The 13,160-nt window shown below is 49.0% G+C and overlaps 1 protein-coding gene across 1 annotated transcript; it reads left to right on the forward strand.

Annotated features, from left to right (window-relative positions):
• Positions 1-8,676: 8,676 nt before the first annotated feature.
• On the forward strand, positions 8,677-11,658 carry LOC143414156 (uncharacterized). Its single transcript, XM_076877891.1, has 6 exons — positions 8,677-9,652; positions 9,770-9,841; positions 9,942-10,060; positions 10,164-10,224; positions 10,340-10,434; positions 10,545-11,658. The coding sequence occupies exons 1-6, from the start codon at positions 9,617-9,619 to the stop codon at positions 11,656-11,658; spliced, it is 1,497 nt and encodes a 498-aa protein (XP_076734006.1). The 5' UTR covers positions 8,677-9,616.
• Positions 11,659-13,160: the final 1,502 nt, after the last annotated feature.

Consider the following 13,160-nt stretch of genomic DNA (forward strand, 5'->3'; position numbering starts at 1 on the left):
GCATCTGTGGCGCAGATAATAAAACATTAAAACATAACACCGACATTAAAACACAATACAGTGAAGTTAGTAACTATGTTAGTGTTATGGGCCCTAGGAGCACAGTTCTCACATTTAGAGGGAGACTGGCAGAAATCTTAGGATTCAAATCAGAAGACCCGTTTGTACTTCTTTATAAAAACACATACGCACCACATCCTGCAGACGCATACGGCGGAAAATAGAACATTTTTATTTATGCAGATATCGTTGATTACCAGCTTGTGGGTGACGCCCATGCGCGGCTATTAAGAGCAATAAATATAACAGACGATGACCGTCGGGGAGCCATTCTTCAATTTGACAGCCCACACTACACACCGGTCTCGAAATCCTTAATCGATGACATAGAAATTGATTTGATAGACGATCAAAATCAACACATACCCTTTTTATACGGGAAGGTGTTTGTCAAGTTCAACTTCCGACCCATAAGACACCATTTTTAAAAAATAAGGATGTCTGTCTACAACACAGATGAAGCAAAATCTGTAAGATATTATTTAAATCAGGCTGGTGGCGAATTGAATGGTTATATTGGGACCAGCACGCAATGTGGCGCAGGTCTGGGAGGTTTGTTCAGCAGCCTGTTTAGAATTGCTGTACCGTTGTTTAAAAAAGGAGTCAGCATAGTCAAACCCCACCTAAAAACAGCAGCATCAAGCATAGTGTCTGATGTGATATCCAACATAACCAAACCAACATCTACTGAGCAGGATGGCAACAGCTTGTATGTGTATACACCCAAACCTTCTAAGACCCCTCCCACTGCACGCATGCGTGATACGCCGCCGCCTAAAAAGCGTAAAACGACAAAACCTGCCAGGAAAGCCACCAAACGGAGACAACCACGCGGAGTGAAAAGACCCAGAACCAGTTGTTCAAAAACTACAGCATGTGACATCTTCTAAATGGCTCTGTTACACAACCAATCAGAGAATGTCTAAAAACAGAGCTCGATCTTTTTACTGTCCCATACACACAAACGTCCATAGAGAAAACGACCTTTATTGAAATTCCACCAGTTTCTGCAATCACAGACGGAGGTCCAATCAGTTTAAATCTCATCGTCCGGAGAGGATTACCTGGATCTAAACGATTCCTATATCTACACACGAGTAAGAATCACAGATGCTGACGGCACAAACTTAGGCAGGGATGATTATGTAACGGAGTGGAAAGGCTGATTTTATTTCCACAGTGTTTTGTGTTTTTTTTTTTTTTTTAAAGGAAGGAAACCTTCCTCAAAACGGGCAGAGCAGTGGAGCCGCCAAGGGAAAGCACACAATTTAAACTGTAAGATTAAAAATATAATTTATTATATTTAAATAGTTAAAAATGTAAAATGAATTAAAACAACCTTGGCCAAGGGGTAACACAGTAAAAATCAATAAAGCATAACATTAAAAGTCCTGTGGCCTGCGCCACGACCTAAAAGTCCCAGGGAGCTAAGAAATCCAGCAGGTGGTGTAACCAAAGGAACCAGCGGAGTCCTCGCCTCCCTCTCGCACTCACGCCCCGATATGCCCGGGTGGGCAGAGCTCTCAACTCCGCCCGCCGCTTCTTTAAAACTGGAAATCGGCACAGCCGTCTCGTGGCTTCCGCTGGTGCTCTCTGCGCGCTGGTGCCTCTGCGCGCTGGTGCCTGCATTAGCCAACTCTAGCCGCCTTAGAAGAAGGGAAAACCCGGCGGCGTCTCGCCGCCCTATCGATGTTTCTGTTCCGGTTGCCACCGCTTTCCTGTGGCACACCAACCGGCACCAGCCCGTCTGGGCTTGTGGCACCGCCACCGCCTGATACCGTTCACTCGCTCAGTCCTCACTCCACCATCAATCTCCTCTCTCTCGTCTCCCATCACTCTTATTGGCCTCCGGGACCTCACAGGTGTGTCGGGTTCATAATCAAGGAGGGGCGGAGACTTTCCAGGACAAGTCACCGATGAATACCATAAAACATGCAATAAAACCAAGAATAGAACACTATACAATATTAAAATATTAAAGAAAGTAAAAACAAAACCAAACATGCACAATAAAAATATCTTAGGTAACTTGTCCCTCTCCACCCCGTGACACAAACGTGGGACTTGTTAATTATCCAGGTTGCACCTTATTTAGTCAGGTAGATGTAAATTTGGGGGATCGCTTGATTAGCCAATCATCCAACACGTATCCATACAGAGGCATAATAGAATGTCTTATCAATTATAATAAGCAGACTTTAGACACACAGTTCAGCAGCGCTTTATTCTGTACAGACACAGCCTCGCACATGAATGATACATGTATAGAAGGGGAGAGCCAGGGTCTGGTGACCAGAGGTACTTATACAGCGAATAGCAGTATTGTTGAATTGATTGCTCCATGTGGCGGAGGCGTGGCCTCGGGCGCAGCTGCAGGGGAGGAGTGGAGCGGAAGGCTCATCAGGGCGGCGCTGCGAGGCCGGTAAGAACAGCTGATGTTGTTTATGGACTGATGATGGTCTCCCTCCGCTGTGTTTATAGTGAGACGAGGAGGAGCGGCCAGGAGAGAGATCAGCTGGGCTCGTGAGCTGTCAGACTGTGTGACTGAGTCAGCTGTCAAAACAACAAACACTTGAATAAATGTGGAAGTTGGCTGTACCTACCTGTGTGTGCGTGTGTCTGTGCCTGGTGTATTCCACAAGTGGTGCCGAAACCCAGGAAAGTGCCGGTGGGGAAATGTCCGACCCACAGGCCGCGCCACCCGCCCAGCCTCTGCAATTCTTGGCGCAGATGCTGGCGGAGATGGCGACGATGAGCCGGGATCAGGCGGCCGACCAGCGTGCCCACCTGGCCGCGCTGCGGGAGCAGACGGACCGGCAGACGCAAGTTCTGGAGCGGCTGGTCGGGGCCGCTGCCACGCCGAAGCCCTCGCCACTGTCGGTGGTGGTGCCCCGGATGGGGGACGGGGACGACCCACAGGTTTTTTTGGAGACCTTCCGTGCCACGGCGGAGGCTTGCCAATGGCCGCGGGAGGAGTGGGCTCCGCGGCTGCTCCCCCTGCTGTCCGGGGAGGCACAAACAGCGGCCCTGAGTCTGCCTCCGGCGTCGAGGAGCAGCTTCGCGGACGTGAGCCGGGCGGTGGTGGACAGGCTAGGGCTCACCGCCGAAGACCACCGCCGGCGGTTCCGGGCCTGTCGGCTGGCTACAACGGACCGACCATTCGCCTGGGCCCGGCAGCTGCGCGACGCGGCGGTACGCTGGCTGCAACCGGGAACATCGGAGGGGGAGACGAAGCTGGTGGACAAGGTGGTGCTGGAGCAGTTCACGGAGGGATTGCCAGCGGAGACGGCGAGATGGGTCCGGTGCCACCGGCCCGCAAGCTTGGAGGTAGCGGTGACGCTGGCGGAGGACCACCTTGCCGCTGGAGCAGGGGAACCCGGGGACGCCGGACGGAGGCCGAACAAACAGGCCCCGGTGCCGGCCCCGAGGCGCCGTGTGCCGGCACCAGGGCAGGCAGAGCGGCTGCCGGCGCTGAGCCCCACTAACCCTTTCGCGGCGTTGGTGCCGTCCAGGGCAGCCGAGCCAAGTGGAGCCGCCCCCGAGCCACGGAGAGCAGCACAGACGCCGGGGCCGGAGTGTTGGAAGTGCGGGCAGCCGGGGCACCTGAGGAGGGATTGTCCGCTTATGGAAGTGGGGCAGGTGTTTCGTGTTGCTGGCGCCCCAGCACCCTCCCCCGGTCCAGGAGGGACATACAGTATTCCGGTAAGGACTCGAGGGGGTATACGCCAGGCGTTGGTGGACACGGGCTGCACGCAGACCCTCGTACACCAAAGCTTGGTTCGCCCCGGGGCATTGCTGGAGGCAGAATGGGTGGAGGTGAGGTGTGTGCATGGTGACGTTCACAGGTATCCCATAGTGCCGCTGTTATTAAAGTATAAGGGCAAAACGCATAGAGTAACGGCGGCGGTTAGCCCGCGCCTGTCGCACCCCCTGATTCTGGGTACCAATTGGCCGGGGTTTCATCAGCTACTGGGACAGTACGCGGGGGTGCGATCACGACCGGAAGCGGGGTGTAGCGTGTGCGCGGCGTTCAGCGGTGACGCGGGGTCGTCCGACACTGACTCCGGGGGGGAGGAGCCGGCGGGTCCCTCACGGGACGTCCCGCCGGCCCCGGAAGTGTCCCCCATGGGTGATTTCCCACTGGAGCAGTCTCGTGACGGCACCCTACGCTCAGCCTTTGACCAAGTGATGGCTATTGATGGTCACGTGGTGCGCCCTGAGGCCGCGCAGACCTACCCGCGTTTCGTCTTATTAAACGACCGATTATATCGAGTGAGTCGTGACACTCAGACAGAGGAAACACACACCCAGTTGTTGGTGCCGCAGGGCCGCCGGGAAACGCTTTTCCAGGCGGCCCACTATAACCCCATGGCAGGGCATATGGGCTATGAGAAAACTCTGGAGCGAATAACGGCCCGATTTTATTGGCCGGGCATCCGAGCGGATGTGCGCCGCTGGTGCGCGTCCTGCCCGGACTGCCAACTTGTTAACCAGCCGGCCATACCGAAGGCGCCGCTGCGCCCTCTCCCCCTCATTGAGGTCCCGTTTGAGCGCATCGGCATGGACCTCATCGGGCCGTTTCACCGGAGTGCACGCGGCTACCGCTTTGTGTTAGTCTTGGTGGATTACACAACGCGGTACCCGGAAGCAGTTCCGCTGCGCACCATCTCTGCAAAGAGTGTGGCGCAGGCACTGTTTCAGGTCATCTCCCGAGTCGGAATCCCGAAAGAGATACTGACTGACCAGGGCACGTCGTTTATGTCTCGTACACTGCGGGAACTGTACGAATTACTGGGCATTAAATCTATTCGGACCAGCGTCTACCACCCTCAGACTGACGGGCTGGTGGAGCGGCTGAATAAGACTTTAAAGTCCATGATTCGGAAGTTCATTAACGAGGATGAACGCAATTGGGATCACTGGCTAGACCCTCTGTTATTCGCAGTGCGGGAGGTGCCCCAGGCCTCCACGGGATTTTCTCCCTTTGAACTGCTGTTCGGCAGGAGGCCACGTGGGGTGCTCGACCTGATTAAAGAAAGCTGGGAGGACGGTCCGAGCCCCGCCAAAAATGAGATTCAGTACGTGTTGGACCTGAGAGCAAAACTCCACACTTTGGGGAGGTTGTCACGGGAGAATTTGCTCCAGGCTCAGCAGCGTCAGCAACGCCTGTATGACAGAGGGGCTAGGCTCAGGCAATTTTCACCGGGAGATAAAGTGCTTGTGTTACTCCCTACTTCCAGCTCGAAGTTGCTCGCCAAGTGGCAAGGACCCTTTGTGGTCACACGGCGAGTCGGGGACGTGGACTATGAGGTCGCTCGGTTGGACAGGGGAGGAGCCACGCAGATTTATCACCTCAATCTCCTCAAACTGTGGCGAGAGGTTGAAACCGCTTCTCTGGTGAGCTTGGTGAAGGAGAGAGATGAGTTGGGGCCTGAGGTGCCAAATTCTATCATTCCCGCCTCCCTCCCTTGTGATGACCATCTCACACAGGCCCAGAGGGCGGATGTTGTCGCGTTGCAACAGCGTTTTGCGGACGTGTTCTCCCCCCTGCCCGGCCGGACGTCCCTCATCGAGCACCATTTCGTGACGCAGCCTGGCGTGACGGTGCGTTCACGGCCCTACAGGCTCCCGGAGCACAAGCGAAAAATCGTGCAGAGGGAATTGGCGGAAATGCTGAGGATGGGAGTAATAGAAGAGTCGCACAGCGCCTGGTGTAGCCCCATCGTTCTGGTGGCGAAGAAGGATGGGTCTATACGGTTCTGTGTCGACTATCGCAGGGTGAACGAAGTGTCACGCTTTGATGCCTACCCCATGCCTCGGGTCGACGAGCTCCTGGACCGGTTAGGCACGGCCCGCTTTTTCACGACACTGGACTTAACCAAGGGCTATTGGCAGATTCCCTTGTCTGCCGAGGCCAGGGAGAAAACGGCCTTCTCCACTCCGTACGGTTTGTACCAGTTCGTGACACTTCCGTTTGGCCTGTTCGGGGCCCCGGCCACTTTCCAGCGTCTCATGGACCGGGTACTGCGTCCGCACGCAGCGTATGCTGCCGCCTACCTGGATGACGTGATCATCCACAGCGACACCTGGGCGGAGCATGTGCTGCGGGTGGCCGCGGTCCTGGAGTCCCTGAGGGGGGCGGGGCTCACGGCCAATCCGAAGAAGTGCGCGGTTGGACGGAGGGAGGTGCAGTATCTGGGGTACCACCTGGGGGGCGGGCAGGTGCGTCCACAGGTGGAGAAGACGGCGGCTATCGCATCCTGCCCGCGCCCCAGGACGAAAAAGGAGGTGAGACGGTTCTTGGGGTTGGCGGGTTACTATCGTCGCTTTGTGCCGGGGTTTGCGCAGCTAACCAGCCCCCTGACCGATCTCACTCGAAAGGGTGCCCCGGATCTGGTCCAGTGGACGGGGCCGTGCCAGGCGGCGTTTGTGCAGGTGAAAAAGGCTCTCTGTGGGGAGCCGCTGCTTCACACTCCTAACTTTTCCCTCCCTTTTGTTCTGCAGACTGACGCCTCGGACAGAGGGCTGGGAGCCGTTTTGTCCCAGCAGGTAAGGGGGGCCGACCGCCCTGTCCTATACATCAGCCGGAAGCTAGCAGAGCGCGAGCGCCGGTACAGCACCGTAGAGAAGGAGTGCCTGGCCATCCGGTGGGCGGTCGGCTCCCTGCGCTATTACCTCCTGGGACGCTCATTCACCCTCTGTTCGGACCACGCCCCGCTGCAGTGGCTCCACCGCATGAAGGATGCCAACGCCCGGATCACCCGGTGGTATCTGGCGTTGCAGCCCTTTAAGTTCAAGGTGATCCATAGGCCGGGGGCGCAGATGGCAGTGGCCGATTTCCTCTCTCGCTCGCGGGGGGGGGGAGTTGGCTCGGCCGGACGGCTCCCCGGCCTCGAACGGGCGGTGGGGGTGTGTGGCGGAGGCGTGGCCCCGGGCGCAGCTGCAGGGGAGGAGTGGAGCGGAAGGCTCATCAGGGCGGCGCTGCGAGGCCGGTAAGAACAGCTGATGTTGTTTATGGACTGATGATGGTCTCCCTCCGCTGTGTTTATAGTGAGACGAGGAGGAGCGGCCAGGAGAGAGATCAGCTGGGCTCGTGAGCTGTCAGACTGTGTGACTGAGTCAGCTGTCAAAACAACAAACACTTGAATAAATGTGGAAGTTGGCTGTACCTACCTGTGTGTGCGTGTGTCTGTGCCTGGTGTATTCCACACTCCAGTACACGCAGACCTGTTTTTTCAAGAAAAATTATTACTTAATGGAATCGATCTGTCGCTGAAATTTGTGCGCTCTAAAGACGAATTTGCTCTCATGACTGGAGCTAACACCGCGTATAAAGTTAAAATCGTCTCTGCCAGCTTATTTGTGAAAAGAATCAGTGTCTCACCAAGTGTCAGGCTGGCACACGGCAAGGCGCTGCATCATGCAAATGCAAAATGTGCTGTAGGCAGAGTTTCTTTAAAGACCTTCTCCACACCTGCTGGGGCAAGAATATCAACTAATTTATTTATGGGCAGGTTGCCTAAATTTGACATCATCGCCTTCGTGGATAACGAAGCTTATCCTGGTTCTTTTACACGTAATCCATTTAATTTTAAAACTGTGATATAGAACTCATGTGTTTATACGCTGATGGACAGTCGTATCTGGCCAAACAATTCCTGTTTCAATCTGGAAGCTGATGAAGGACATTCAGGGAACGTATCATTAGTTCAAACAGGGAGCGTGAGGCTGGAAACCCGTTTCAGAAATCCGCTACCCCGAACAATGAACCTGGTGTGTTACTCTGTATTTGATTCAGTCATCCAAATATCTAATATGAGACAAGTGCTGCTGGACGACTACTAAACATTCAAAATGAATACAATAGAACTAACCAGCATTGTTAAAAGGATTAGTAACAGGGCTCATCTTCTAGGCGTCTTAGCATGTGACCAGCTGCCAACAAAGCCCATCAGATATCCATGCATGGGCATTGTGAATACAGATCCATCAGACTTACCTGGGAAGCACTGGTTGGCGTTCAATATCACAAAAGACAAGCAAGGGTACTTTTTTGACAGCTTCGGTAACTCACCTGATAAGTTTTCACCCGAGATAAAAGTTTTTCTTTTAAAAACACCGCTCTGATATTGTATTCTGGGAGACAGGTTCAGAAGGACTTTTCGGTAACCTGCGGACAACACTGTGTGCTTTTTCTATATCATGTCCAAAAAGGAGCGTCTTATTCAAGACTAATTAATATGTACAGTGATAACCTTGTTTGTAACGATGCAATGGTTTGTCATTTTGTTAACAAAATAAGACCTGTTTCTGCATGTTTTGAAAATAACTTTGATTGTGTGCAGCGCGGATACTGATTCAAGTCACAAATAATAAAAGATAACAGAAGAGAATATCGTTTCATCTGGTATTTATTTTCACCTCATTGTTAAAAACATTATTTAGTAATAATAAAATCTTTAAACATCAGCATAGAGTTCAAAAAGTAGTAAAAAGGGGAAAACTGTCATCTGTTTAACTAAACAATATAGACATAAATAAGAAAAAACACATAAGTAGTAGTGTATAAAAAGGGAAACAAATGCGAGGTTAAATGATCTTTTTTTCAAGAATAAGAAAAACAAACATAATTTTAAAATTCATTAAAAATCGATCCACCCGCTTCTACTCTGCCTTGATTTTTTATGTGTGGTAAATAAGCTTTGATCGCTCAGTGACCGCTTCTTGTGCAAACCATTTGTTTCCACACTCGGGTCGCCAGTGTCGCCTTTATATTGGCTAATAGTCCTCCTCACCTCAGCATTAGGAAAAGCAGACAGAGACTTTCTCCCTCACTATGTGTTAATAGACCTCTCTGCATTGAATCACACTTGTTATTAATCTCTGTCTCTCTTCCACAGCATGCCTCTTGTCCCATCTTCGTTCTCTCACCCCAACCACTCCTGGCAGATGGCCGCCCCTCACTGAGCCTGTTACTGCCGGCGCTTCCTCCCTGTTAAAAGGGAGTTTTTTTCCACTGTCGCCAATGTGCTTGCTCATAGGGGGTCATATGATTGTTGGGTTTTTCTCCTTGTGTATATTATTTTAGAGTCTACCTTACAAAGTAAAGCACCTTGAGCCGACTGTTGTTGTGATTTGGTGCTGTATCAATAAAACTGAAGTGAATTGAAATAACATAAAAGGACATAATGCTGCAGGTTGGCTTTCTTTCTTTTCTGATTCACCAGTTTGTATGCATCTTTTCACAGGAGTGACCTAAGGACGGCTGTAGCCTACCCTTATTTACTTATATAATGAACAACATATAGTGTAATGTGGTGTAAAATAGAGTGTTTTCTTTTAATTTAATGACATAAAGCAGGGATCAAATGTTTCCATGGTGACTGTTTTAGAATTGTGTATTTTTAAATCTGCATCAGACTTGAAAAAGAGCTCATCTGTGCAAGAAAAACCATCAAGTCAGGAGTATTTTCATATCTACATTTGATCTTACACAAGTTTTGAAGAGTTTTGGAAAGTTTCTCTTCCCCAACTGTGATAGAACAGCAGCGTTTTAATGGAAGCCAGTAAAGGGATCTACAAACCCATCAGGGTATGTGACACTTTTTGTTTTTACTGCATTTTTTGAAGAATTTGATGTAGTTTTAAAAAGCTGACAAACTGAGAATCAATTTAAGTTACAATGAGTAATTTCTTATTTCTTTGACAGGTGCTGTTCAACACACCCATATATAACACAGCTGTGGAGATCTGCTGGTATCTACCAGGTTACAGGGCTCAGGTAAGACCCAGATCCATCCAAACCAAAACTGAGATAAAATGTCAGGTGATTTCTGAAGACCTGGGACTGATGCTGATTAAATGTCTCCTTTTATTTTTAGATTGCAATGATGATGGAATTCCTCAGACTTCAGAAGGAAAACCAAATACCATCAAGCCTCACTGCAGAAGATATGGGAGATCTTTTGGTGGAGAGGAGCAAAGAGACAGTCAGAGAGCAGTGAGTTACTGTGACACCTACAGACCATCCACCTCACACCTGAAACTGTTTGTGCTGAAGTGTAAATGCTGAGAGAAAACCTCTCTTTTGTTTTCTTTTGAAGACTTTGGGAGTTTGAATTGGAGGGTTTGGAAGAAACAGAAGCCAAACCTCTTCTGAAACTGGTAAGACTAGAAAACTCACAAGAGTTTTAGTCACTTGGAGATCTTTTTTTTTTTTTTTACTACAATCACATAACCTCTCAACAAAACTGCAATGTAAACATGCTTTCTGTTTCAGGTGTGGGCAGTGAACACAATAAATAAAATGAGGGACATCGAGTTTCAAGCCCGGATGCTGCTGGAATTTCCAGAGGCCATACCTCCTAAATTTCAGTGAGTCACCTCTGACATAAAATCATTAACAGTCCAGCTACAGTATTTCAAAATTTCTGTTATTTTTTTAAATAGGTGTAAAAGATCATTCTTATAACTTTATTCTGCAGAACACCTAAGCTCCTCAGCAATGTCAGGAAGTACATTGACCTCCTTAAAGAGAGGCAGCAGGACGCACAAACCTCCAAACTGTTCACTGCAACAGACGTGGTGATAGAGGTGGTTCCCCGTGTCCTGCATGGCTTCTGGAAGCTTCCTTCTTACCCCCTACTGAACATGTCCTCCCAAAAATTGAGCATCCTCTCCACCAGTGTGACAAAGGCCACTTTGGATCGAGTGTCCAAATCTCTCCTAACAACGGAAAACCAGGCCATCTTCTCAAGGTCCATCAGAGATGACATGGTGCAAAGTATCCTGTCTGAAGTCAGAGAGAAATATTCAGAAAAGATTCTGCTGAGCCACATTGCAAACTTTGCACCAGGACTACTCAGGGCAATTTCTGATGTAGCAAAGACGAGCATATGCCAGATCTTCCAGCCCCCTTGTGAAAGTCCAGTAGTGTCTGATGTTCTTCCAACTAAAGAACCTCATCCTGAAGGTCTGCTGAAGTCAGATGTTCTTCCCACTTCCCAACCTCCAGTTGAAAGTTCACGAATTGCTGATATTTTTTCCACTCACGAACCTCCTTCCAAAAGTTCAACAAAGGCTGATGTTCTTCCAGCTAAAGAATCTGCTCATGAAAATCTGCTGAAGTCAGATGTTGTTCCTACTAAAGAACCAAAAGGATCTGATCGTGAACGTGTTCTGAAGTCAGATATTCTCCCTACTAAAGAACCACAAGAACCTGCTTGTGAAAGTGTTCTGAAGTCAGGTGTTCTTCCTACTAAAGAACCACACGAACCTGCTCCTGAACGTGTTCTAAAGTCAGATGTTCTTCTTACTTCCGAACCTCCTTTTGAAAGTTCAACAAAGGCTGATGTTCTTCCGACTAAAGAGCCTGCTTGTAAAAATCTGCTGAAGCCAGATGTTGTTCCTCCTAAAGAACCTCAAGAACCTGCTTGGGAAAGTGTTCTGAAGTCAGATGTTCTTCCTACTTCCGAACCTCTTTTTGAAAGTTCAACAATGGCTGATATTCTTCCCACTGGAGAACCCGCTCGTGGAAGTCTGCCAAAGTCAGATGTTCCAGATGTCCATCCTACTAAAGAACCTCTCATTGAAAGTTAATCAAAGGCTGATGTTCTTCCTACTAAAGAGCCTGCTTCTGAAAGTCTGGCAACGTCTGATGATCTTCCTAGTGAGGAACTCCCTTCTGTATGTCTATCCATGTCTGAGCCAGTTGTCTCTTTTACTAATAATTCAGAGAAGTCTGACAACATTAAAATCAAGGAGAAAAAGGAGAAAAAGAAGAAAAAAAAGGGCTTCTGCCAAAAATTCAGAGCCCTGTTCTGTTGTTGCTTCAGACCCCAAGAAACTGACTGATTTTGAGAATCCAATCTGTTTGTTCCAACTCTACAAAATCAAATAAAATGATTAATCAATATTTTTTCCATGAGTCTGCATCTATGATTAAAGAATATTTTTCCTTCAGATGTTTATAAGGGTTCTCAAAATACCTCCACAAGTCCAACAATTGTTAACATATTAGTGTTGTTATCTTTAAGAGAATCTGAACTTATTCTTACTCTTAACATATCAACAGCAGTAACTGAAACCTGGAAATGAAAAAAAAGTTACCAACAATTATTAACATTGCTTCACATCTTTGTTTAGTAATGGCCCAGATACACATTGGCACATAGCAGGACCTCAGTGTTTATGAGTATTCTTCCGGACTTAGGAATATTAATAAAAGGAGCATCTACATGCCACAAAGCTGATGAGAACCACACATGTCTTCCAACATCCTCAGATTTGTGTTTTACAATTAAGAGGAACTTTGCATAAGGTTTGGCATATGCTCAAATCCTCAAAGGTCTATTATTTTTCATAGTTTGTCCTTTCAACCAAAGTTAAAAACTTCTGCGGACATCAGCAGTTTATTCTTTTGCAATCAAACTCTTAAAATTAGAACATTTCCACCAAACCTGGGTGGGTGCTGGAGCTCCAGGAAGGAAAACTCAGAAGAGGAGGAAAAACAGTCCAAAGAAACAGTTCAGGAGGCCAACCGCATGGCCATCAACTGAGACAATTCAGCTCAGGAGGCGTTTCTCCCATTGAAAATGCTACGTCCAGGTGAACAGAATCACCCTTTTGGGATTTCTACCACGTATTTATCACTAGATTTACTAAACCTGCGCAAATTTGCGTAACTTCCCTAAACCCAACACCCCCTAGAATTACTGGCTTTTTTATTTTCTGGTGCAAGTCCCGAGGTGTTAATCACCCCTGCTGAGATTTTCACAGGTCGTCAGCTCATTTCTCCTCCAGCTTTTGTTGTGCAAACCACCCATTATCCTTGAGGCCTGGCACATTTGCATTTGCTCACTCAGAGTTGCTCAGATCCAAGTCAGGCCAAACCTCTGTGTTACGACTTTCAGAAATGCCTGCCGTATCTATACAAAATATCCCACACATTGACTGACCTGCAAATATAAAAGACACACATTCACACCTTCCTTGAGTCTCAGCACAGATCTTCCATTGTTCCATTGTCACTGTGTATGTGAGGGAGTGGCATTGCTTGACTACAGCACAGTGCTGTGCATAAAAGCAGACCGACCCAGACG

Source organism: Maylandia zebra, linkage group LG3, assembly GCF_041146795.1.
Source record: "Maylandia zebra isolate NMK-2024a linkage group LG3, Mzebra_GT3a, whole genome shotgun sequence".
NCBI classification, from domain to species: Eukaryota; Metazoa; Chordata; class Actinopteri; order Cichliformes; family Cichlidae; genus Maylandia; species Maylandia zebra.